At 50.2% G+C, this 22,954-nt stretch overlaps 4 protein-coding genes across 11 annotated transcripts; 2 read left to right on the top strand and 2 right to left on the bottom strand.

Annotated features, from left to right (window-relative positions):
• Nucleotides 1-187: 187 nt before the first annotated feature.
• On the bottom strand, nucleotides 188-3,903 carry LOC117639492 (organic cation transporter protein-like). Of its 2 annotated transcripts, none has more exons than XM_034375201.1 (9): nucleotides 3,355-3,903; nucleotides 2,692-2,935; nucleotides 2,235-2,341; nucleotides 1,910-2,064; nucleotides 1,497-1,828; nucleotides 1,077-1,177; nucleotides 771-985; nucleotides 483-664; nucleotides 188-410 (listed from the first exon to the last, which is right to left on the bottom strand). In XM_034375201.1, the coding sequence occupies exons 1-9, from the start codon at nucleotides 3,606-3,608 to the stop codon at nucleotides 237-239; spliced, it is 1,764 nt and encodes a 587-aa protein (XP_034231092.1). In that variant the 5' UTR covers nucleotides 3,609-3,903; the 3' UTR covers nucleotides 188-236. The 2 variants fall into 2 exon arrangements, with proteins under 2 accessions (XP_034231092.1, XP_034231093.1); XM_034375202.1 differs by having other exon boundaries at nucleotides 1,077-1,174.
• Nucleotides 3,904-4,173: 270 nt separating this feature from the next.
• On the bottom strand, nucleotides 4,174-10,718 carry LOC117639493 (uncharacterized MFS-type transporter C09D4.1-like). Of its 3 annotated transcripts, none has more exons than XM_034375203.1 (9): nucleotides 10,541-10,718; nucleotides 7,975-8,268; nucleotides 7,407-7,631; nucleotides 7,189-7,330; nucleotides 6,813-7,018; nucleotides 6,136-6,239; nucleotides 5,940-6,050; nucleotides 5,637-5,742; nucleotides 4,174-5,152 (listed from the first exon to the last, which is right to left on the bottom strand). In XM_034375203.1, exons 2-9 carry the CDS (start codon nucleotides 8,230-8,232, stop codon nucleotides 4,940-4,942), a joined length of 1,365 nt encoding a protein of 454 aa, XP_034231094.1. In that variant the 5' UTR covers nucleotides 8,233-8,268; nucleotides 10,541-10,718; the 3' UTR covers nucleotides 4,174-4,939. The 3 variants fall into 3 exon arrangements, with proteins under 3 accessions (XP_034231094.1, XP_034231096.1, XP_034231095.1); XM_034375205.1 differs by lacking the exon at nucleotides 10,541-10,718 and adding an exon at nucleotides 8,513-8,670; XM_034375204.1 differs by lacking the exon at nucleotides 10,541-10,718 and adding an exon at nucleotides 8,367-8,625.
• Nucleotides 10,719-11,081: 363 nt separating this feature from the next.
• Nucleotides 11,082-18,526, top strand: LOC117639340. The gene is given in 6 exon segments (XM_034374906.1): nucleotides 11,082-12,389; nucleotides 12,392-15,622; nucleotides 15,877-15,996; nucleotides 16,077-16,515; nucleotides 16,612-16,938; nucleotides 17,020-18,526. Coding segments are annotated over 6 exon segments (5,067 nt in total). The 5' UTR covers nucleotides 11,082-11,692; the 3' UTR covers nucleotides 17,273-18,526.
• A 255-nt stretch (nucleotides 18,527-18,781) lies between these two features.
• Nucleotides 18,782-22,900, top strand: LOC117639158 (mRNA-capping enzyme). 5 transcript variants are annotated; one of them, XM_034374543.1, is made up of 14 exons: nucleotides 18,782-18,923; nucleotides 19,402-19,616; nucleotides 19,707-19,899; nucleotides 19,978-20,089; nucleotides 20,176-20,279; nucleotides 20,361-20,430; nucleotides 20,509-20,649; nucleotides 20,731-20,832; nucleotides 20,936-21,071; nucleotides 21,181-21,309; nucleotides 21,403-21,588; nucleotides 21,672-21,772; nucleotides 21,861-22,051; nucleotides 22,141-22,900. In XM_034374543.1, the coding sequence occupies exons 2-14, from the start codon at nucleotides 19,428-19,430 to the stop codon at nucleotides 22,263-22,265; spliced, it is 1,779 nt and encodes a 592-aa protein (XP_034230434.1). In that variant the 5' UTR covers nucleotides 18,782-18,923; nucleotides 19,402-19,427; the 3' UTR covers nucleotides 22,266-22,900. The 5 variants fall into 5 exon arrangements, with proteins under 5 accessions (XP_034230434.1, XP_034230436.1, XP_034230437.1 ...); XM_034374545.1 differs by having other exon boundaries at nucleotides 18,814-18,944; XM_034374546.1 differs by having other exon boundaries at nucleotides 18,815-18,883.
• The last annotated feature ends 54 nt before the right edge of the window (nucleotides 22,901-22,954 follow it).

Raw genomic sequence — 22,954 nt, 5'->3', positions numbered from 1 at the left:
TCGGTTTCGATCTTCTGTTCTTCCAGTAGTGCAGCAAGGCTAACTTTCATGAGAAATTTATTTTTCAGATCAGAGGCGGAATTCCCTGAGAATTCCCAGAGATAAATGCTAGTATTTATCTCTGTCGTGATTCGCGTGGTTTAGGAAAAAGGGAGAGAGAGTATGCATGTGTTTTAAAACAAAGAGCTTCGCACGGCAGATTTTATTCGACGCGGATAACAGCAAACTGGCGAGCTTCATGTCGTGCACGGAAGGCAGGTCTTGCAGTCCACGACGGTCATCTTCTCGGCCTCCTCGGTGGTCTCGGGCAGCGGCCGCCCCCTGGTCTCGGGGAAGAGCAGCGCCAGCAGCCCGCTGGACAGGGACACCACGCCGAACAGGGTCAGGGGCAGGGACTCGTCGATCGACGCCTGAAACGCCATCGCGTCAATCGTTTCATTTTGTTTGAATTTTGTTTCGAAGGGGAAAGGGGTTTGACTGACCAGCAGTGGAGTCTGCGGCGCGAGGATGGTGCCGACGCGGCCGAAGGTGGAGCCGTAGCTCATCATGGAGTTCCGCGCGTTGGTGGGGAACATCTCCGCGGTGATGACGTAGATCACGCAGAAGGAGATGGTGATGGCGAACTTGCCCAGCATGTACACTAGTATCTGTGCCCACTGCACATCTGCAGGGAGGAAAAGGAAAATCGAATTGTAAAACTCTGGTACATTTTAAAATGTGGCAAAATTTAAAAACAGAAAAAGAAACTAAAGGGTGTAGGTAGTGGGAACCTGTGGGAATGACCAGGAAGGCGAGGCAGCTGGCCCCGGCCACGATGAGGGTCCCCGCCAGCGACCCCCGCCTGCCCGCGGCCTCCTGCAGCCAGAGGGCCAGCATGTTGGCGGGGATCTCGACGAGCCCCGACAGGATGAAGTTGACGTACTGGTCGCCCGAGAGGGTGGCCGCGTTGAGGGACAGCCCGTAGTACACGAACGTGTTGGCCATCCTGGGGGCAGTGAGGGCGCTGAGGGCTCGGACGGCGCGTTGACGGGGAGCACGATCGCCTTCTTTGCCGACGCTCACTTACTCGGACTCACCAGCAGTAGCAACAGTTGATGAAGCGGATCATCAAAGAGGCGGACTTGAAGACGGCCACCAGGTTGTGCAGCGTGCTGGCCTCCTGGCTCTCCCCCGACTGCTGAGAGAGAGACCGGCCTTGCACAGTGGGCCAGAAGATCGGTGGAGGCGGTCGAAAGCCGAATGCGTTTTGAGCTCCAGAGTCGCTAACTGGGGCTCGAACCGAACGTGTGACCCCACCAATGGATTGCCCTCCGAACGATGAATCCATTGGTGGGGTCACACGTTTCGTTGGAGTCCTTTTCGGCGACTCTGGAGCTCAAAAGGCGTCTAGAGTTGACCGCCGACGCCGTTCTTCCGGCGACCCACTGCGCCCTGGTGAGGCTCTCGCTTGCTCTGGCATGATCGTCTCGTCTTTCGCGAACCCCAGCCGTACCAACCTTGCCCACCGCCTTCGAGGCCTGCCCGGCCTGCCGGTCGGCTACACTGGACAGCGTCTCGCCGACGGCCACCTTGTTGATGGCGGCCACCCTCGCCACGATGGCGTCGGCCTCCGCCAGGCGGCCCTTGGCGGCCAGCCAGCGCACGGACTCGGGGGTGAACCAGAGCGGCAGCGCGAACAGCAGCCCGCCGCCGTAGATGGCGCGAAGGAGCCACCGCCAGTCCCGGACGGCGTAGGCCAGGCCGCCCAGCACCGCGTTGCCGCTCGAGTAGAAGATGCTCAGCACCGTGGTGGGCAGCACGCGCTGCTTCGGCCCCACGAACTCCATCGCTGGATCGCAGAGATGGATCGATCAATCGAATCACGCCAACACCGACGGGCCGGCCTCTTTTGCGGTGATGCTGACCTTACCGAGCAAAAAGCCCGCGGCGTAGACGCCCGCCTCGAAGAACAAGTTGCAGAACTCGAAGACCAGGAACATGATGAAGTTGGAGGAGAAGGACTGGATGATGCCCGACAGCGACGCGAGGACCCACGCCCACACGAAGAGCGTCTTCCTGCCGAACCTGACAGCCACCACGTCAGTCACCAGTTCAGCCTCGTCCACCACCCTCCAGGTTCCAGCAGACTGATTCCGGGAGCCGTTTTCGTCTGTCTCTCTCGCTTTCACGGGGCGTTCCTTTGGAGGTGCAAGAAAGACAGAGCGACGAAAACGACGGCCGCTGGCTGGACTCACCTGTCCGACACGAACCCAGACACGGGCATGCTGATGAAGGCGCCCACGGACCCGATGGTCCCCACCAGGGACAGCTTCCACTTGTTGTCCTCACACGTTAGGTCCCACTGCGCCGATCAAGGAAAAAGTAAGAGTTGTCATTTCCTGCTCTCAACTATTAATAACCCATTTGCCGTCGAAATGTGATGGTTTCGTGCCAGGTCACCGCTACTTCGACTAAGCCGTGCGTCCATCTCCCAAAGAACACGAAACGCTCACTACAGTGACGTCATTTTGATGTCAAGTTTTTGACTTCCTTTGACTGCTTCGTGAGTGTTTCGTGTTCTTCGGGTGGCTGCCTCCGCGCCCCCGTGGCATTTTCACAGGTGCGAGGAGGTGGCTGAGGATGCAGCAGCGCGTCGGTTCGCCAAAGCGGCGGTCACGGAGCCACGTGGGCGGTGGTACACTCGTCGGCTACCTCGTTGACCAGTGTGCTCCGCTGGCCCGGTTCGTACACCCACTGGCCGCATCGCTGCGGCACCGTGTCGAACCGCGCGGAGCAGCTGCCGGCCTCGGCGACGGCCTCGGTGGCGTTGAGCAGCGGCTGGAAGCGGTCGCAGGGCTCGGGGACGCCGGCCTTGAACGGCACCGCGGTCGGCAGCCACGGCGGGGAGAAGGCCGCGGAGGCCGCGGAGCTGGACTCGCACTCGGGGACAAGGCACCTGTCAGACGAAAGGCAAAAGTCAGAGAACGTGGTTCAAACACTGCCCGTTTTAGGCGGGTTAGTTTTTGTCGCCTTTCGTTTGGCTACTTGGAGTGCGTTGGTTGATGATCGCCGGCCGGGGATTAGTCGGCGACGTCACCGCCGTGGCGCACCGTGGCGGCAGACGCCGTTAAGCCCCCCAATCAAGAGCCGCGGCCAGGGGGGCACTTCAGCGCGCTTCAGCCGCCGGAAAGGGGAGCAGGGAAATGTGGTGCAACTCGGTACTATTTAAACTAGAGAAATGGAAATCCACCCCTCTCGACTAGAACCACAACAGAGATTGTGACAATCTCCGTGGTTTCGTTGTCGGAGACGCGACGGCCGACGGCCACGCTCACCACGTGCGCGGCAAGCCCGGCGAAGCAGCCGAAGCCTTACCGGTAGACGAGGTCCTGGGCGGTGTACACGTAGGCCAGGCTGTAGAGCGCCGAGAACATGATCGGCATGTTGACCACGAGGCAGTTGATGAACTGGAAGCGGCCGAACTTGCCCACCTGCAGCAGCACGCGGTCGACGTCCTCCGGGGAGATCATGTTGGTTCGGTGGCGCGCACGCCTGGTGCCTGCGGTGGCTATGGCCCCTTCCCACCGTGTGTCTGGCCGTCTGCGCGTCTCGCCGTCAGACACGCTCATTCAGTCTCCTGATAAAGACAACGTAGAGCACCTCGCGCACGGGGTAGGTGCGAATTGAAGCGGCGATACCCCGCGCCGCTGCATTTCGGCGCCCGGCTTTCAAAACGCACCGCTGGGGCCCGGCCACGCCCCTCTTCCTTTGCTGGCGGTGGCACCACAGAAGAAGGCCCAAAGTCCCACGAGGCGCCAGCAACCCTTTGCAACGGGTGTTTGGCGGTAATGGTTTGCCTGTTGACGTGGCAACACTGGCGGTGGGCAAGGCCGCGGCAAGGCGCCAGACGATCATTTGTGGTCCAGCCATTAATCGCAATCGCAATCGCCTGCGAGGTAGGCAGTCCCGTTTGCGCTTGTGTGTGTTGCTCCACGACGGTGGCCTACCCCGCCATTACCATTACCACCGACACATATGCCCGCCTGCACTGCAAAACGAGACATGGCCGTCCTTACTAAGGAGACACGCCGGCGGAGAGACCGTTCCGCAGTCGCGGGTCACGTTTGCAATTGTTTTTGTTTTGAATTCTTTTGAACGAAGAAAAATAAGGGGCCAAATAAATATGCTGCAGTCTCTCCATCGACTCTTGTATCTTTTTATTTTTTATCACATCGCGTCATTTCATGTCGCTTACACACTTTCACGCCAACAAGGTTTTACACAGTACAGATCGGCGAAGAAACGATTCGACGCTTGCTGCTCGGTGCGCAGTGGAGTCGAGCTTCAATGCTAGACAAACGCACATCGTGAGCAACTACTCATCTTTATACGCGCATACTCAGAGCACTCCCTTGCACTATGGCTTTATCGCGGAGAGGATGTGAACGAAGCCCTGCAGACTTAATCCGAGAGTCGTTTTCGTCGCTCTGCCTCTCTCGCACCTACACGGGACGTCCCACGAGTGTGAGAGAGGCAGAGCGACGAAAGCGACTCTCGGGATCAGTCTGCAGCTATCTGGTCTGGCGATAGCGGAGCGGTGGCGCGATGCTTGTCGAAGGAAGGCGCACTCCGTGGCACTTCGTGCACTCCGTGTCCGGCCGTCCGGACGCAGAGAGGACGGCGACGGTGTCGCGCCGGCGGGGGTCTCGGAGGCGCCGCGCGACGAGCAGGTCTGCGGACTTCGCGCGGACCTCCCGAGCGAGTCAACGCGGCTCAGAAGATGCTCTGCGTGGTCCTCGAGGAGCGAACGCCGTTTACAGAGGCGATGCAGCGCCGCGTGCTCGCTGTCTCTCTCTCTCCCTCTCTCTCTCTCTCTCTCTCTCTCTCTCTCTCTCTCTCCCCGATTGGATTTTCCGACACGCCGTGTCACGCGCGCGTCTCTCTCGCACGACGCGGCGCTTCACGACTTGGCGTCCTTCATGAGGGGCTTCTCGGCGGGCAGGGCGTCGCGCGCCAGGGACAGCTCGGCCTCCCTGCGGCGGTAGCGCTTCGGGATGAAGAGCTGCGACACGAAGCCCACGGCCATCAGGGCCACGAGCAGGCCGTGCGCGGCGTGCGGCCCGTACGCCGTGAAGATGCGGCTGTACGCCAGCGTGAACACCAGCGAGCACGGCTGCGGGCAGGCCAAAGGGGCAGGCGGGGGCGTTAGGGCTATTGGAGCTGGAGCAACCTGACGTCTCACAGAGTTGAGGGATGGGCTGGCCCATGGGCTGCGGCGGCAGCGCGGCAGAGACCGCTCGTCTCGCTCTACTGCTGCAGCCGATACCGCCGCACTGTCGCGCCATGGCGGTTAGGCCGCGGGCTGGCCCATTCCTCATCTCTATCCCACAGTGGTCCAGAAGACCGGCGGCGCAGGCGGCCGAAACTCCAGACGCGCATTGAGCTCCAGAGTCGCTAAACAGGACTCGAACCGAACGTGTGACCCCACCATTGGATTCCTCGTTCGGAGAGCAATCCATTGGTGGGGGTCACACGTTCGGTTCGAGTCCCATTTAGCGACTCTGGAGCTCTGAACCTGTCTGGGATTTCGACCACCTCCACCGGTCTTCCGGCCCACTGAGCCACGTCGGCGATGACGACGGCGACCTCGCACTGACCTGCATGAACCAGTTGAGGATGGACGTCGGGTTGCCCTCGGGCTCCGGGTACGTGAGCTCGACGGCCATCTCGTAGGCGGGGACGAAGTAGCTGGTCATGAACACGCTGCAACGACGCGGCCAGTTAGCAGGGCGAACAAGGGCGAACAGCCAGACAGACAGTAGACTGATTCCGAGAGCCGTTTTCGTCGCTCTGTCTCTCTCAAACCTATACGGGACCTCCCATGAGTGCGAGAGAGACAGAGCGTCGAGAACGACTCTCGGAATCAGTCTGCAGACAGACAGATAGACAGGAGCGCCTACCCCATGATGCCGGCCACCACGTACAGCACTTCCATGGAGGTGGTGGCGATGCACACGGAGTACATGATGACGGAGGCGAAGGCACCGAAGTACGTGATGATGGACAGCTCTCTGAAGGCACAATGGGAAAAACTTTTTGTTAGCGCTTTCATTTTTCGCGAATAGTTTTGCGTGGCGGAACGGTAGGTGGACGCACTTGAACTTCTTGGTCTTGTCCAGGATGATGCCGAACACCATGGTGGCCACCATGCCCGTCAGGCAGATGAGCGTCGCGAGGTAGCCCGTTTCCGCGGTGCGATCCTGGACAGGAAAACAAAAACAAAAATCAAAACTGAAAGATCGTTAATTAAAAAACTCGTCTAGTCATGCGTGCTATCTGTGCCGCTCTAGTGGGCTATGATATCGGTGGGAAAAAGAGGCGGGAGGGGGGGTAATCGGGTAATCCGCATGGATTAACCTTGGAGTGGCCGAGTGTGTTTACCGAAGCCGAATGGCGCCTCATCCAGCATGATCAAGCAGAGGTGCGGCTGCACTGCGAAAAGCGTTTCCGTCGCTGTCTCTCTCGCACCGCCACGGCCCGCCCCGCGGAGTGCGAGAGAGACAGAGCGCCGCACAGTGGGCCAGAAGACCGGTGCAGGCGGTCCAAACCCCGGACGCGTTTCGAGCTCTAGAGTGACTAAATGGGGCTCAACCGAACGTGTGACCCCACTAATGGATTGCTCTCCGAACGAGGAATCCATTGGTGGGGTCACACGTTCGGTTCGAGTCCTATTTAGCGACTCTGGAGCTCAAAACGCGTCTGGAGTTTTGGCCGCCTCCACCGGTCTTCTGGAAAATCAGGCAAAGTCACTGTGCGCCGTTCGGCAGACCTACCGGGAAGAACTCGGTGATGTCCCTGTTGATGACGGTGGTGATGGCCACGTACACGCTGAGGATGAGGTTGAAGCAGACGAGCAGCAGGATGAAGCTGGGCTGCTTTATGATGGTGCGCAGCGACGCGAAGTAGTTGCCCGACGGCACCGTGGCGGCCGCGGCCGCCTGCGCCGGCGACGGCGGCAGCGGGGGCGCCTGTTTGAACACTGCACCGCCCGGTCAGTCTCTCAGCCTACGCCCACTAACGCAGTCCGCTGACTGTTCCCGAGAGTTGTTTTCGTCGCTCTGTCTATCTCGCACTCATGGGCCGTCCCGTAGGTGAGAGAGACAGAGCGCCGACTCTCGTAATCAGTGTGCAGTATCGTGAAGGCCTTACGGAAGAACACCGCCGCGAACAGGAGGGTGGCCGCCATGGCCAGCGCCAGGTTCAAGCCGAGGAAGCCCTTGAAGTTCTCCTCCAGCGTCCAGCTGGCCCTCGCCGTCATGGGCGCAAGCACACAGCCGATGGACACGCCCCCCTGGGGAAAACGAGGAGTCGCCGTAGAGTCGGACTCTCTCTCTCCAGCCAGCTCACCGGCAAACTCGTCAACGAACCATGGAGCCGACGATGGAGGCACCGACCGCGGAGGACACCTCGTTGGCCGGGAACCACACGGCCGCCACCCGGGGCGGCGCGGACACCAGGAAGTTGGTGGCGATGGAGACGATGGCGTGGCCCGCCAGCACCGCCCACCAGTGCTCCGGCCAGCAGCCCAGCACGCGCAGCCACAGCCCCGCCGCCGTCAGCAGGGCGCCCAACAGCACGCTGGGGCGCAGGCCCTGTCCAAGTAGGTAGAACCGCCAGTGTCACACACCGCACAGTGGGCCAGAAGACCGGCGGCGGCGGCCGAAACTCTGGACGCGTTTTGAGCTCCAGAGTCGCTAAACAGGACTCGAACCGAACGTGTGACCCCACCAATGGATTCCTCGTTAGAAGAGCAACCCATTGGTGGGGTCGTCACACGTTCGGTTCGAGTCCCATTTAGCGACTCCGGAGCTCAAAACGCGTCCGGGATTTTGACCGCTTCCACCGGTCTTCTGGCCCACTGTGCATCGGGCAGCGATTCGCCCCTGCATATTTTCCCTCTTCCCCTGAGCCTGGCAATGGCGTGGCTCGACTCACGTGTTTGTCCAGGAAGTAGGCGGCGGGGACGACCAGCACCGTGGCCGTCACGTTGTACACCAGGGCCGTCCACTCGACCGACTCGTAGCTGATGCCGTAGTACGCGGTCACCACGTCGGCCAGCACCGTGTACTGCATCCAGGGCACGGCGTTGAGCAGCAGCACGCTCACGTACAGCACCAGGATGACCCAGCGCCGCTTGTACACCTTGATCTGCGGCCGCCCGGCCTCGGCCACCGCCGCCTTCACCACGTCCATGTCGTGCCGCGCTGAGAGTTTCCTAGTGGAGCATCACTGCGAACCGAGAGGCAGGGTGTGAGTGGGCTGTCCGAGGGGGTGTCCGGTGACTCTTTACGTATACGTGGCTGACGAACGATGACGCAATCACGCACAATCAACGCATGTGCAAAAATCGTTCGTGACGAATGGGAGAAGAATTTGACGTGCAGTTGTGCAGAGGCGTCGTGTCGTCCGCCCCCGCGGTTACAGTGTCCTGGACGCGACCTGGACGTGGCCCTGGTGCCGGTGTGCGATTCACCTTGCCGACGGCGTGGTCCTCTGCGTGCTCGGCGTGCTCGGCGTCCTGGCGGCGCGGTGGCGGCCGGTTTACTCGCACTGCCAGTGCACTCACTGCCAGTTCCTTGTCCGGCTTTCTCTAAATCGCGCGCTCGCGCCTCGGCTTATCGCAGCCAATGGCAGATGGCCTGCTGATACCCCTCTCGCATGGCGCTGCCGCTGCTGCCGCCGCCTGTGGCGCTCGGCCCCCTTTGGCCCTTCGGCCCTTCGGCCCTTCGGCCCTTCGCACCTTCGGCCCTTCGCCCTTCGGCCCTTCGCACCTTCGGCCCCTTCACCCCTTCGGCCCTTCGCCCCTTCGGCCCTTCGCCCCTTCGGCCCTTCGCACCTTCGGCCCCTTCACCCCTTCGGCCCTTCGCCCTTCGGCCCTTCAGCCCTTCGGCCCCTTCACCCCTTCGGCCCTTCGGCCCTTCGCACCTTCGGCCCCTTCACCCCTTCGGCCCTTCGGCCCTTCGCACCTTCGGCCCCTTCACCCCTTCGGCCCTTCGGCCCTTCACCCTTTGGCCCTTTGGCCCGGCCCCTCTCGTGTCGAGTGTGTGGACCAAAGCCAAGTGATTCGAGTAATAAATTAGCGAGGCAGCGGTGTGCGCTTATCGGGACTTATCTCGAGACGCACGTGTTGTGTCCCTGTGGCGTAGTGGGAGTGAGTGTAGTGCAGTACAGTGCAGCACTCCGGCAAGCCGCCGGCAAGCACTCTGAAGCACTGGGAAGGTGCGGCGGCGTCTTTGATTGCCTCTTTCCATTATGTCATGTTGTTATTGCCATTGCCGCGGTCGACGGACTGTCGGACCCGCACTCCTCCAGTACACTGATTGTGAACATGGTTCCGTCGCTCTGTCTCTCTCGCACTCATGGGGCGGCCCGCGGTGCGTCGCGGTCCTCTCTCCTCTCTCTCTCTCCCCTCTCAGCCGCGACTCGGATCGCTCTAGGGAGTCGGGGAGCCACCCAGCCAGCCTGCGACCTTGACGGGGAGACCTTGCCCTTGTCAGCCGCGTGATCCAGGGGAACCGTCCCGTCGCTCTGTCTCTGTTGCACTCACGGGACGGTCCGTTTCGGTGCGAGAGAGACAGAGCGACGAACCGCTCTTCCGAACCACAGGGCTGCCATAGCCTGGTCCCAATGGGCCTAATGGAGCCCAACACGACACGTGTGGGTCAGAGGGCACTCTCTCCCTCTCTCTCGCAGCCCTACGCGCCGCCCCGTGAGTGCGACAGAGAAGGATTGCGGCCTCGAGGACCTTGCCTAGGATTAGTGGCGTGCAAACCTCGCGGCCGTCGGCTTGCTAGCTGTGCCGGCCCACGAGTCCGACGCTCGAATTAGACTCCAACTCCGTCCATCCGGCGGAGCGCGGCGGAGTCGCCGGTCCTCCTCCATAAAGCCCTTTGGCGCGTCGTCTCGCGTCGTCTGGAGTGGCTGGGCCGAGGGCAAGGCCGCACAGTGGGCCAGAAGACCGGTGGAGGCGGCAAAACACTAGACGCGTTTTGAGCTCCAGGGTCGCTAAATGGGACTCGAACCGAACGTGTGACCCCACCAATGGATTGCTCTCCGAACGAGGAATCCATTGGTGGGGTCACACGTTCGGTTCGAGTCCCATTTAGCGACTCTGGAGCTCAAAACGCGTCCGGGGTTTTGACCGCCGCCATTGCAGTGACCGGGCCGAGCGGGCCAAAGCCCCTGCAGCGCGCGGGGTGGACGGTACCGCTGGGCCGGCTGGTGCGGCGGGCGGCCTACCCTCGGTCAGACGGGCGCCTTGCCTTGCTGCCCGCAGACACTTCCCGAGAGTAGCTCTGTCTCTCTCGCACTCATGAGGGCGGCGAATGGTTGCGAGAGAGACAGAGCGGCGAGCACTGCCTCGTACCTGGCTAGGGTGTCCACACGACGCCACCCGTTCATCTCCTCATTCATTGCTATCGAGTCAGTTTCCAGGTTCAGGCGGCAAAAACGCCTGTCAGCTCGGTTCGGAATCACTGCTCGGCTCGTCGTTCAAACTGACCTGCTTCGGCTGCGTGCTGCTGCCCCACTGGTGAAGTCACCGCGTTCTCCACCAAGGAGGCCGAGACCGAGACCGAGGACCGCAGCGTCGCGCCAGGACGGCCGGGACGCTCGCGACTGTTAGGACTGGACGGTCTTCTTCTGCACTGCCTGGCACTTCCTGCGACCTGGCCCAGCTTAGCCCAGCCTAGCCCCGCACAGCCTAGCCTAGCCCAGCCCCGTCTAGCCTAGAGGAGGGCCGGGGGAGGGGGAGGGGGGGGGTCTCTATTGGGCGGGAGGGGGCGTCCCCTGCGAATCGCGCTGCAGACTGATCCCCAGAGTCGTTTTCGTCGCTCTGTCTCTCTCGCACTCATGGGGCGCCCCGTATAGGCGCGAGAGAGACAGAGCGACAAAAACGACTGTCGGAATCAATCTGCTGGCAATGTGCGGTCGAAGGCCCCAGGAGGAAGGCAATCCGTACGGACACACCCCTCAGCCTGCAAGTATAGACGCCGGGAGGCACAACGAGGACATTGCCTTGACTGGTTTGGTTGTAGTTGGCCGTGTTGGAGCACTGCTGGCACGTTCCGATGTTTTTTTTTGTCCTGGCGCGAGCCGTGTTGGGAAGGAACACTCGCGAAAGCAACGACCTTTTGTTCCAAGTCTTCGTTTCTTGTTCCCGCGCCATTGTCGTGTCACCGTTCACGTCCTGTCCTTCATTCAATTTCAACGAAACGCCGCCGGGCGCACGGAAACGGAAAACTCAGCCCTAGCCTCGCGCCAGGCCCCACTCTGCCACTCGCGCATCCGAATGTGAATCTGGATCGGCTGCCTGCTTTGTTATTGGCAGTTGGACAGCCCTGGAAAAGTTTTCATGGAGGATGATAGAGACGTAGACTTCTGTCGTCTGGGTGATTCTTCGATCGTTTTTGTGCTGACCATGCTGTGACCTGCAAGAACGTTTGCTCTAACAGTGACTGACTTTGGCTAACAACATGTGTCGACCCACGTCAGCCCGTTAGTGCTCGCGTCATGGACCTGCCGTCGCCCTGATGTTGCGAATGGATAACCTCACCGAGCATGAATCAGACCCCTAGGCCCCCAGCCCCAGCCCCTGCCTGTGTTCTGTGTTGTGTAATTGCCGTGACACCGAGAAGCTGCCCCATGCCTCAGAATGGAGCCCCATCCGTGTAGCGACCGGGACGGCGCGGTGCTCGACACGGGGCAAAGGCAGCTTGCGGGCCCCGACGGGGCAGCCTCAGCCCCAGCCTCGGCCGCCACAGATAAACTGACAGGAGGGTGCAATCAAGATGGCCCGAAGAATGCACCCGAGTCAACAGACGAGGCTTTGGGGGAAGCGTCGGCACAGGCAGCGGAAGAAACTCACTCCGAGTGTAGTTCTCCCGCAGTCCTGCAAGAGAAGACAAGCGAAGAGTGTGCTGGAAGTGACGGTGCTGTAAACATTGTACGTGGAAGTGCTGAGTGTTCCGAAGAGAACGCAGAGATGACTGGTGTTTGTGAATTCAAGAGCGTTACACCAATCATTGTTATTGAGCATGATAGTGCTGAAAGCGGGGAAGGTGACAACTCGAATGATGACGATATGGACCCTTTGATTACCATTGATGATACTGAGTCTCAATCGTCTGATCTAATCAACTTCGATACAGTTTCATATGATGTAATGTGTCAGCATGGCGGGGAAGACGATGATGACGAAAAAAGCATTGCTACTCTTTCAAGTCTTTCCTGTGATATCAAAGTGGACTCACCGTCTAAACATTCTCAGGCCTCAAACTCATCAGGTCTCTCCAACTTATTAGACTCCTCTATCAAAGAAACGCTTGGCTTGGCAGTGAACCCATCTGCACCTTGACTGATGGTGCTGGATCTGCTGCCAGTAGTTGTCCATCCAGCCCATCCCTTCAATCTTCAAAGACGGTGTCCTCTGCAGTGGATGAAAGCATTTCCGAAGCATTTATGAATGTGTTGCAAATAAGTGAAGCAGATGAAGCAAGACTTGTTAATTGTGATAGTAAAGTATTAAGCGAAAAGGACTCTGAAGATAGTTGCAGAGTGGAAAGTGAAGAATCTGCTTGTGCTGTTAGAGCTGCATCCCCACAGTCAGTGGATGTTTTCAGAGACCCCAATCCTGTTGAAGAAACCATTGACATTCAATGTGGAGATCTTGTATTAGATTCCAATGGTGCCGAAGAAATGTCATGTCCTGTTGTAGAAAACCTGTCTCACTCCAATGCTGAAAATAACTTAAGATGTTCTCCTAATGAATCTAACATTGAATTGCAAATGTACGATGGTGACCATAATATTTCTGAATCCTTAAATGTACCTGAAATCTCTATATTAAACTCTCCTGAGGATGATATAGACATGCATAAGGAGGATGCTGTGAATTCCTCTCCTGAGATAAGAGAGCCTGAACCTTCTGCTCTTCTCACACCAAATGAAAATGACAACCAAAAATTCCACGAGGAAGAAAACGAAGTTAACAGTGCTGTGATGTCTTCAAGTCTACTAACTGGAAACCATGTGAACCATCCGACCGATTCAGGTGTGCAGGATTCAAATGATAATCTTGTTGGCATTTGTGAAGGAGAAGATATTATTTCATTTATGTTGCATCCAGATTCTCCTGCTAAAGTACCTGAAATTTCCCAAAATATTTCATCAACATCAATTGAAGAAATAATGTCCATCAGTACTTCTAATAATGTTGACATTAATGTTGCACTGTCATCATCAACAGAGGATGACATCCATTTTTCAACTGGCTCTCGTGATGAAGCTCTTGTGTCATCAACTTCAAATGAAGACAATTCTTGCTCTGCTCCTGTTGTATCATCAATTTTGGAAAATGAGGCAAATGGAACTGAAGAACATGTTTCTTCTCAAACGTCAATTGTCAATGAAAATATTCCACTTGAAGAAAATATTTCATCTTCTACAGCCTCATTGGTATCTGGAGAGGATATAAGTGTGGATACTTCTGAGAAAATTACGACAAATATTATGGACAGTCAAAACATAGAAGATGTATCTAACTGTTCTCAAGTTGCTAGAACTCCGTCTCCTGCTGACTCTGCTCTTTCCATGTCCAACTGTGTAACATCAGAAGAATCACTTCAGCGCATGAGTTGTGATAGCTCCAATGGAACCATGGAACTTATTTCTCTGGAAGCCATCAATGGCGATCTTTCATCTACTTCGGATGGACTTTCTGTGCCAGCTGGAAATATTAATGATGGCTTCCAAGCCAATGGAGATCTTACACAGTCTGCAACTGTGATGCTTGACAGTAAAGCCAAAAATTCTGAACCAGTTGAGAGTCCTAACTCAGGGAAAGTGGTAGAATCACCTCTTTCTGAAGGTGCTCTTTCGGAAGAAGTAATGAATAATGCACAAGAATGTTTGAATGTGAACTTTTCTGCAAGGTCACAATTAGTTGAGGACTTGAAAGAAAATTCGGACTCTATCAGTTCACATGCTGAGACTGGTTTCCCCAATGAGAGTGGATCTTTTGAAACTGTTGAGAGGCCAACAACTTTGCCTGAAATCAATCAAAACAATCCATCACCTGAGAAGTCATCTGGCATGAACTTCTCTGAATTCCTTGACCTCTTCAACATGTCAAACAGAGAAGGCCTGTCCAAACCTAAACAGTATGATGTTGCTACTCTTGATGAGGCTCAACAAATAGCAAGTTTGCTTGTGGATGATATAATACAAATGGCAATGATTAAGGTAGAAGAAAAATTGACTTCATCAGAATCTTTGATTGAGGATCGTGTTGAAGCTGTGCAAGTGGCACAAATACTTGTTGATGGTGTTCTTTGTGAAGCGCATGCAAGTTTTGTTGATGTTGGAAAGGCTGAAATCTCTACAATCTGTGATATTAAAGACAGTGGGAGCCACCACCCTGCGAGCTCCTCTGCAACTGTAGACTCTCAAGTCACTGATAATATTCTCAGCACAGAACCTTGTCTTGTTAGTTTCCCAGAGAGTACTGTGAACATCACAGAGGAATTGCCAGATTCTCAGAAAAATATTCTTAACATTTCAGAAGACGTTTGTGAAGCAAAGACTGAGCCCAGCCAGGAGGAGAGCCAGGCCATTGCTGACGAAAATCTGCCTTGCATTGCTGAAACGACTTCTAACATCAATAGCGATAGCACCTCAGACATTGTAAATATTTCAGAAGACAATAGCTTGAGTGATAGTCTAGTTGATGGGCAATCAAAAGATTCTGTCAGGACTTCATCCACTGAGAATGCAGGAGCAGATTTGTCCAGAAGTAGTTTGCTCACAACGTCTGAGCTGGGCTTAAGGTCAGAGGCCAGTCTATTTGTAGATGGTGTGCTACAAGAGGCTGTGAAGAAATACGAGGAATCGTCATCCAGTGAGACAAGCCCTGTGAAAATCAGAAGTCTTGCTCTGGATTCAGAATTCTTCCAAGAAGACGAGGAACTTGCCACTCCCTGTGGGGAAATGTTGACAGAGCATTTCATGGATTTTGAAAGTGGCAGGAATGTTAGTGTATTTTGTAGCATACCTGAAAATAGAAATGAAGACCATCTTCTAGCGTATGACAGAGTGGCTCACACCATTGGTAACAGAGAAGTTGATTCAGATACTGGTAAAAGTCTCAGTGTCTTTAGAATAGAAGAAGATGTTTTCTATGAAATTCAAAGAGCCAGCACATGCACAAGTGTCTTTGAAAGCGTAGAAGAGGAAGATGAAGATATGATTGATACAACCATTCCAGTTGAAGAGCGACCCGAAAAGACTTTATCTACTTCTGCGTCTTTCCCCAGCTATGATAAAGAGAAATTTGGTACCTCTGATGACCCATTCAGTGCTGATTGTGATGCTTTTGAGGATGCTGTTGGTGCTTTTCTTTCAAAGGAGAGATTAGCTCATAATGAGTTGAGAAATAGAGCCAAATCTGATTTTAGTGGAGCAACTGAGCAACAATCAGAGGTCACTTGTAGAGCACTGGTTTTAAGGCACCCAGAAATTGATATCAGTAACTCAGATGAGAAGAAGCGAATGGCTGAAAAGTGGGCCAATGGGGGTGAGTCAGAAGGTATAGTAGAGCTTTGTTTTCTTATCATTTCTTCCTTATATTTATTTTGCATAGATACAGTAACAAAAGTTTTCTTCTGTTTGCTACTACTTTGAAATGTTTTTATTCTGTTATGTACTTATTGTTTGACTTTATACTGCATTAATTAAATGTATAGTTGTATTAGTACAGTATTGGTTTTAGCAATTTTGCAACTACAATAAATTTGAGACTTACCGTACATTATGTAATATGTATTTTCTCCCAAATTCTAGTTCCAGATACTCCAGAAATGCGGGAAAAGCAGAAAGCTATTAAAGAGGCCTTGGATTCTGACGATGATGTTGCTGTGAAGCTGTGTCGTCTTGCTTTGACTGAAGGAGGGTTAATAAATGGTACTATCCCATCACCTGTTGCTTTTTTATTGCTGTTCATTTTAATCTAGTCCACTAACAACAGTTTTCATATGTTTCAGATGCCCTGCGACGTGAAGCTTGGCCAAGAATGCTTGGCTTAGATCCAACCCTGGAGGTGAATGCTCCGTCTTTGGAAGATCTTAAATCACATCCGGAATACGAGCAAGTTGTTCTAGATGTGAATCGATCCCTGAAAAGGTTTCCACCTGACATTCCTAAAGATCACAGGGAAACTCTCCAAGACAAATTGACTCGTTTGATTATGTATGTGATATCTAAACATCCACACCTCCGATATTACCAAGGCTACCATGATGTAGCTGTTACATTTCTTCTTGTGGTCGGAGAGAGTATAGCTTTTCAAATAATGGAAAGATTGTCTACGGAGCACTTATCAGACTGCATGCAGCCAACAATGGAGCGCACCTCTTACCTGCTCCACTTTATTTATCCTCTTCTGCACCGTCTTCATCCTACCTTAGCAGATTACTTAGAGAGGTATTTAATGTTTAAAATTGTAATCAAAGCTATCTTAAACCTTGTATACCTTTATGTTGCACTTAAACTGTATATTGTTTCTTTTTTTTTTCTAAGGTCTGAAGTGGGGACCATGTTCTGTTTGCCGTGGTTCCTCACTTGGTTCGGCCACAGCTTGGACCACTACAAGGATGTCGTTCGTCTGTATGACCACTTCCTGGCTTCGCCTCCACTGGCCCCCCTGTACGTTGCGGCTGTCCTGGTGGCTCATCGTGCTGATGAGGTGCTTGCTGTCGACTGCGACATGGCTGCCATCCACGCATTACTCTCGCACATACCAGACTCCCTCCCTCTGGAGATTCTCCTCCGTGATGCTACAGAGCTGTACATGAAGTTCCCTCCGCAAAGCATTGAGAGAGAAGTGGAGGAAAGGTTCAGGAACGAGTATGTGTCTCGCTTTGTAAACCTTGGGTTGAGTGTCCGCTGGTTTCCAGCAACTAAGTAGAGGTTTGCTTTGTCCTGCAGGCAGGAGACGGAGGCCAGGGAGAGGGTGCGCGCGTTGCGGCGCCGGCACGCGCGCCGCACCGCCAGCGGCACGTGGCAGCTCGCGGAGATCCAGGATCGCATCGGCGGCTCCATGATGGTGCTCAATCGCTGGATGCCGCCGTGGGTGGTGCAGCAGCAGCGTCTCTCGATGCGCTTGCTGTTTGCCTCAGCCACGTTCTTTGTAGGATTTTATGTATATTCTAGAGGAGGAGATATGCTCCCGTACCCCTAGCAGAAGCAACACACAACCTTCCCCGTGGTGTTGATCTCAATATTTCCTTGATTTAGCCTTTGCATTCCACTTAGAAGAAGCAGATTGACTTTGCATTGTATGGTTACTATACCCTGCTTTCTTTTGTGTCTGTGTTCTTTCTCACCCTAGATCTATTATAAATTTTCTCTCTTTTTTTTTCTTTACTTGTGCTTCAGTGATTGTTTTTCTTTTTTGAGTAAGTTTTTATGTAAATTACACCAAATAATGTTATGAGGGCTGTGTGAATTCTTGAGTGCGAAACACTCCTGCAATGTGGTGGCAATGTGAGACTGATATTATGTACTGGCATATCTTTATATTATTATGTCTTAAAGTGGGGCCTTCTCATGTTCATGTTGTATTGGAATAGCATTTTCTGTGTATGTCCATTTATTTCTTGTGTAGTTTGCTTAGGCCTCACTTATTTTTCTATTTATAGAATATTTTAATGTTTCACTTTTAAAGTGTACAAAATGTTAATAAAAATAAAAATTAGAGAGACATTAAGTTTTGTTGAACTAGTCACTGTTAATGTTACAGAATTTACACTAGTACTTTGAGTGAATTGAGTATGCTTGGTTATCCCAGTTTCTCATTAGTGTGGTACATTTGTTATTGTCGAAAGTATGTATTCACTATGTACTTTGGTCTGTTTTAAAATTTGAAAAAATATAAATTATGTTATTGTTATGTTTTTGTGTACCAAACTTGAAACCTAGGGATACTAGTGCTACAGTAGGTGAATATTTGGAAAATTGTTTCTTGTTTGATTTTGTCTAGAATGATTGAAGAAACAATAGCTCAAAATTACACTCCTCTGTGCCTGACTACATTTACTGTCTTCAGCAGCAGACTTCAGGTTCTTCATATTCATTGTACTATAAGCTTACTACCACACACTCATGATTAACTGAATTCCTCTACTTTTATTTCCATGGTGCAATATATGCTCTGTAATACTTGCTCAGGAGTTTTAGAAATGTTTTAGTTTTGGAAATTATGATGTCAAACTTTCTTGTGTTTAAAGTTTGTTGTGTTGAGTGAGTGATGTTGTGCACTTGTTCTAATGCACAACTTAGAGTTTTATGAAGCTAAAAATGACAAAATGAGAATGGAAGGAACAGGTTTGTAAGTTTCTATGTAATGGTAAGAAACTAAGGTTTAAGGTTTTGTTATGACAGCTTGCTTTGAACGCCATTTTCTCAAATAAACTACTCTACTCAATAAATATCAGTTAAAACATTTTATTTAACTCCTTTACCTCTACTACCTTAATGGCTTTGAATCTTGACTGTTCTTGAGTGACAACTTATCCCTTGGTAAAATTTTACTGCCACAGAATTAATTCTCGATACAGCAGGATTTGAATATTTCGAACGGTCATTCCCTCTGCACTCCTAGGACATAGGCCTCTATTTAGGATTCTTCTACGCCCACTTCGCCCACTAGATTTGGACGCGTAAATTCTCATAGTCGGGAAAAGGGTACCTCACAATTCGCCAATATGAATGTGTGTTTTCTTCCGGCAAAAAAAAGCGACGACAGACAGAGACAGCTGCTTTCTGTCGAATACAGTGCCACTAAGAAGTGGTGTGTTGTGTTGAAAATTGTGTTAATGTGAACTTTCGTGGTAATAAGACGAAAAATTGACGTATGATGTATCAACCTTTTTTAAATCTATATTTTCTTTGGCTCCCAAATAATGTAACTCATTGAAACCTAACCTCATTACTGTAGGGCAACACTGACATTTAATTTTTGCTTCTGCTTGCACTATTTATTTGTGTACTGATGTCTTCAATATTCTTACAAAGATATTATCTAGTTAAATTGTCCTATTATTTCGCATACTTCTTACCATTGAATTGCTCTTGCAATATGACGGGGCATAACCTAATCTGTCAAACAGTACAACACAACAATGATCACTTAACACTGGAGAACTAGTTGTGCACTAGATCATGAGGTGACATCACGCACTCTTTAATAATGTTTAAAGTAGCTTTTGTGGTTTTGTTTTACTTCATTAGTCCACCTCCTTTCTGGGTCAAAATTAATTGAGTTAGTGCAATGAATGAGTGTTGTTTCTTATGGGTTTGCTCTTGTAGGACTTGACCAATAAACTGGTTTCACCATGGCGGACACAAGGGGGCCAGGACCAATACCTGATCGATGGCTTCTATGTCCTCGCAAAGCTAATGGTATGGTAGCTGGGAAGTTTCTTGCCTTCAAGACGCCTCTGGACAAGCGCTACAATAGTCAGATTCCTGCATTACACTTATTTTACCCTTCTATGATAGTCTCTATCATGGATAGCTATAAGGTAATTGTAATTTTTTTCTTGTATTCGAAGACATTTTTTAAAGTATGAATTATTCTTCTTGCTGCACTTAACAATTTATTTTTTGATCAGGTTAAACTGGGTCTCTGGATTGATCTGACCTTCACCTCAAGATTTTATAACAAAGAAGATGTGGAGGCTTTTGGGGCAAAATATGTCAAACTCCAATGTAGAGGTCATGGTGAAACTCCAAGTCGTGACCAAACCAAAACTTTTATTGATATCTGTGATAAATTCATCCGTACTAATCCATTGGAAAGCATTGGTAGTTAATTTTGAAATAATTTTCTTTGTAGAATTCTACTGTCACATGCATCTTATTTGTCATGCTTTTATTTTCTAGGGGTGCATTGCACCCATGGCTTTAACAGGACAGGCTTCCTAATAATAGCTTACATGGTCGAAAAGATGGACTTCTCTGTTGATGCTGCCTTACATGAATTCAGCACTGCAAGGTAAGTGATGTGTCTGAAACAAGATTAAATGTTGATTGAGTTACATTATGGAGGTTATATTTTTAACATACTTGTTTTACTTACAGACCTCCTGGTATTTACAAGGTAGATTACATTCAGGAACTATATAAGCGTTATGATGATATAAATGACATGCCCTTGCCACCTGAGAGGCCTGATTGGTGTAGAGGTAAGATAAAACCACTCTCTTTCCAAGTTATGCACACTGCAAAATTATATGCCAACTAAAAGACACTGTTTTCTTTCCTAGAATTTGATGATGGGGACGGTAATGATGGTGAACAGGATAATGGGGAAGAGGGTGATAATTCCAATAGCAGGTGAATGATCTTTATTAATATTATGAGAGAATCCTATGTGAGCTGCTTGTCTTACTGTATGTACTGTTGTGCTTGCAGTGGTGGCTCAAGTAACCAGCGTCGTGGAAAATCTAAGAAAACCCCTGTCTTCATGCAAGGAGTTCCTGGTGTCTCTGTTGTTCATGATCCTAAAAAGACTGAAGTGCAAAAAAGGGCACAAGAAATGTGTGGATGGAGAAAGTTAGTGCTATTCTGTGTTATTTCATTCGTAATTCTTCTTGTTTTGACTTAATTAATATCTCTTTTTTCTTTCAATTACAGAAGTGGCTTTCCAGGCTCTCAACCAGTTTCAATGGATATGAAAAATATAAATCTTTTAGCAGAGAAACCTTACAGAGTATCATGGAAAGCAGATGGAACAAGGTATAGATAACACGCTTCTCCTCTTGAATGTTATTTATTCTTTATTAAGTATCCCATAATGTGTTATTTTAATCTTTATCCTCTGTCTTTCCATTTTTGTCAGGTATATGATGCTAATTTTAAGAAAAAATGAGATATTTTTCTTAGACAGGGACAATTCTGTGTTTCAAGTTGAAAACTTGCGCTTTCCTATGAGGAAAGATCCACAACGGCATATAGAGAATACATTACTTGATGGGGTATGTCAACTTTGATAACTTTGGCAATGTTTATTGCAACATGCTTATCTTTGACCAACTTCGGTCATCACTTTTATCAAATTTTCAATTTCCCTTCACTTTTTTTCAGGAAATGGTTATTGACAAAACTGAAAATGGTGAAAGCATTCCTCGATATTTAGTGTATGATATTATTAAGTTCAACAATCAGGAACTAATGAGTCAGCCCTTCTACCCTATCAGATATAATTGCATTCGGGTGAGTTCAAATGAATAGGTGCTGCTCAATAGTTTCAGTGTTTTTTAGTTGTTCAAATTTTTGATATCTTATTGCCCCTTTTTCTTTCCTTAGGAGGAAATTGTTGACACTAGAAATAATGCCATGATGAAAGGCCTTATCAACAAAGCTGTGGAACCTTTTAGTGTTAGACGGAAGGAATTTTGGGATCTGATGACCACAGGCTACTTGCTGAGTGACAAATTTGCAAAGAAACTATCGCATGAGCCAGATGGATTGATATTTCAACCTAGCAGTGATGTAAGCAAATTTATTAAGAAAAGATAGTTTTTCCCTTTGAATTTAGTGCTAAACCTTTTCTTTCCTTTCCTGTCTGAATTTAGCCCTATGTTGCTGGTCAGTGCCCTGAAAGCTTGAAGTGGAAACCATCTAGCCATAATTCTGTAGATTTTAGAGCCAAAATTGTTACTGAAAGTGGTGAAGGGTAAGTCTTTACTTTCGTTCATACTGCCACATTCTTTTACACCTTAAAATTTAATTAAGTAATTTTTATAACAAATTTATTTTCTCAGATTACTGACAAGAAAAATTTTTCACCTTTTTGCTGGTGGTATGGACCATCCTTTTGGTACTATGAAGTACAGTAAAGCATTGAAGGATATGAACAATAAAATAGTAGAATGCAAGTTTAACAACGGCCAGTGGGAGTTCATGAGGGAGCGAACGGACAAGTCATTCCCAAACAGTTACAACACAGCAGTTGGTAATGTCTATGAAATTCAATAATTTGCAACTAATTCTTCCATATTTGTGTTGCTGATTGTTTGGTAAGTGGTTCTTTCTTGTTTTCAGCCGTTTTCAACAGTATCCGTGATCCTGTGACAACAGAATACCTGCTAGAATTCATAGACCGCTGTAGATGGCGAGCTGATGATCAAGATCTAATGCCTCCACCAGCAAAAATTCGACGATGCTGAATGTATTATTATTAAAGATTAGCTGCTCTGAAATGTTGCAATGTAAAGAAACGAAAAATATCAAAAGCTCCTTCCATATACCATTTGTTTTTATTTCCTTCTGATGGAAATACTTGCAACACCACTGCATGTGGCTTCATGCAATATTTTCTCAATCAATTTTGTCATTCTGGGTTGCAGCACCAGTTTATCATGTGTAATGTGTCCTGTTCATTGTTTTACTTCATCAAGCTTTATGTTGTTAATTGTAGATGGAAAACTCAAATTTTTCAGTCTTTCTTAGCAATAAACATTTGTACATAAAAAAAATCATGATCCATTATGTAGGGATAAAAAACAAAATATACTTTGCCTCTGTAGAATGTCAGTTGTTCATTGAATGAATTTGATTTGAAATTTGAAGAAATGAATGTTCAGAGGTCTATTTATGTATGACACTGCCTTAAAATATTCTCAGTTAAGGAAGAAATTCAAATTTAATGTTAATGGGAGAGAGACAATGATTCGCTATTGTACTTAGTTACTGTTATTTATTTAATTTTTATGAAAATCTCTTTTGTATAGGTATGATTGTGTAACAGCTGACGATAAGAAATGTGTTCACGCCAATAAAGCAAAACTTTTACTTTGTGTAACAGTCTTGCAATTTTTTAATTTCACCCGAACTGATGGACATATTTGAAACAACC

This window comes from Thrips palmi, unplaced genomic scaffold, assembly GCF_012932325.1.
Source record: "Thrips palmi isolate BJ-2018 unplaced genomic scaffold, TpBJ-2018v1 HiC_scaffold_11, whole genome shotgun sequence".
Taxonomy (NCBI): domain Eukaryota; kingdom Metazoa; phylum Arthropoda; class Insecta; order Thysanoptera; family Thripidae; genus Thrips; species Thrips palmi.
This window is presented reverse-complemented; position numbering and strand designations above follow the sequence as displayed.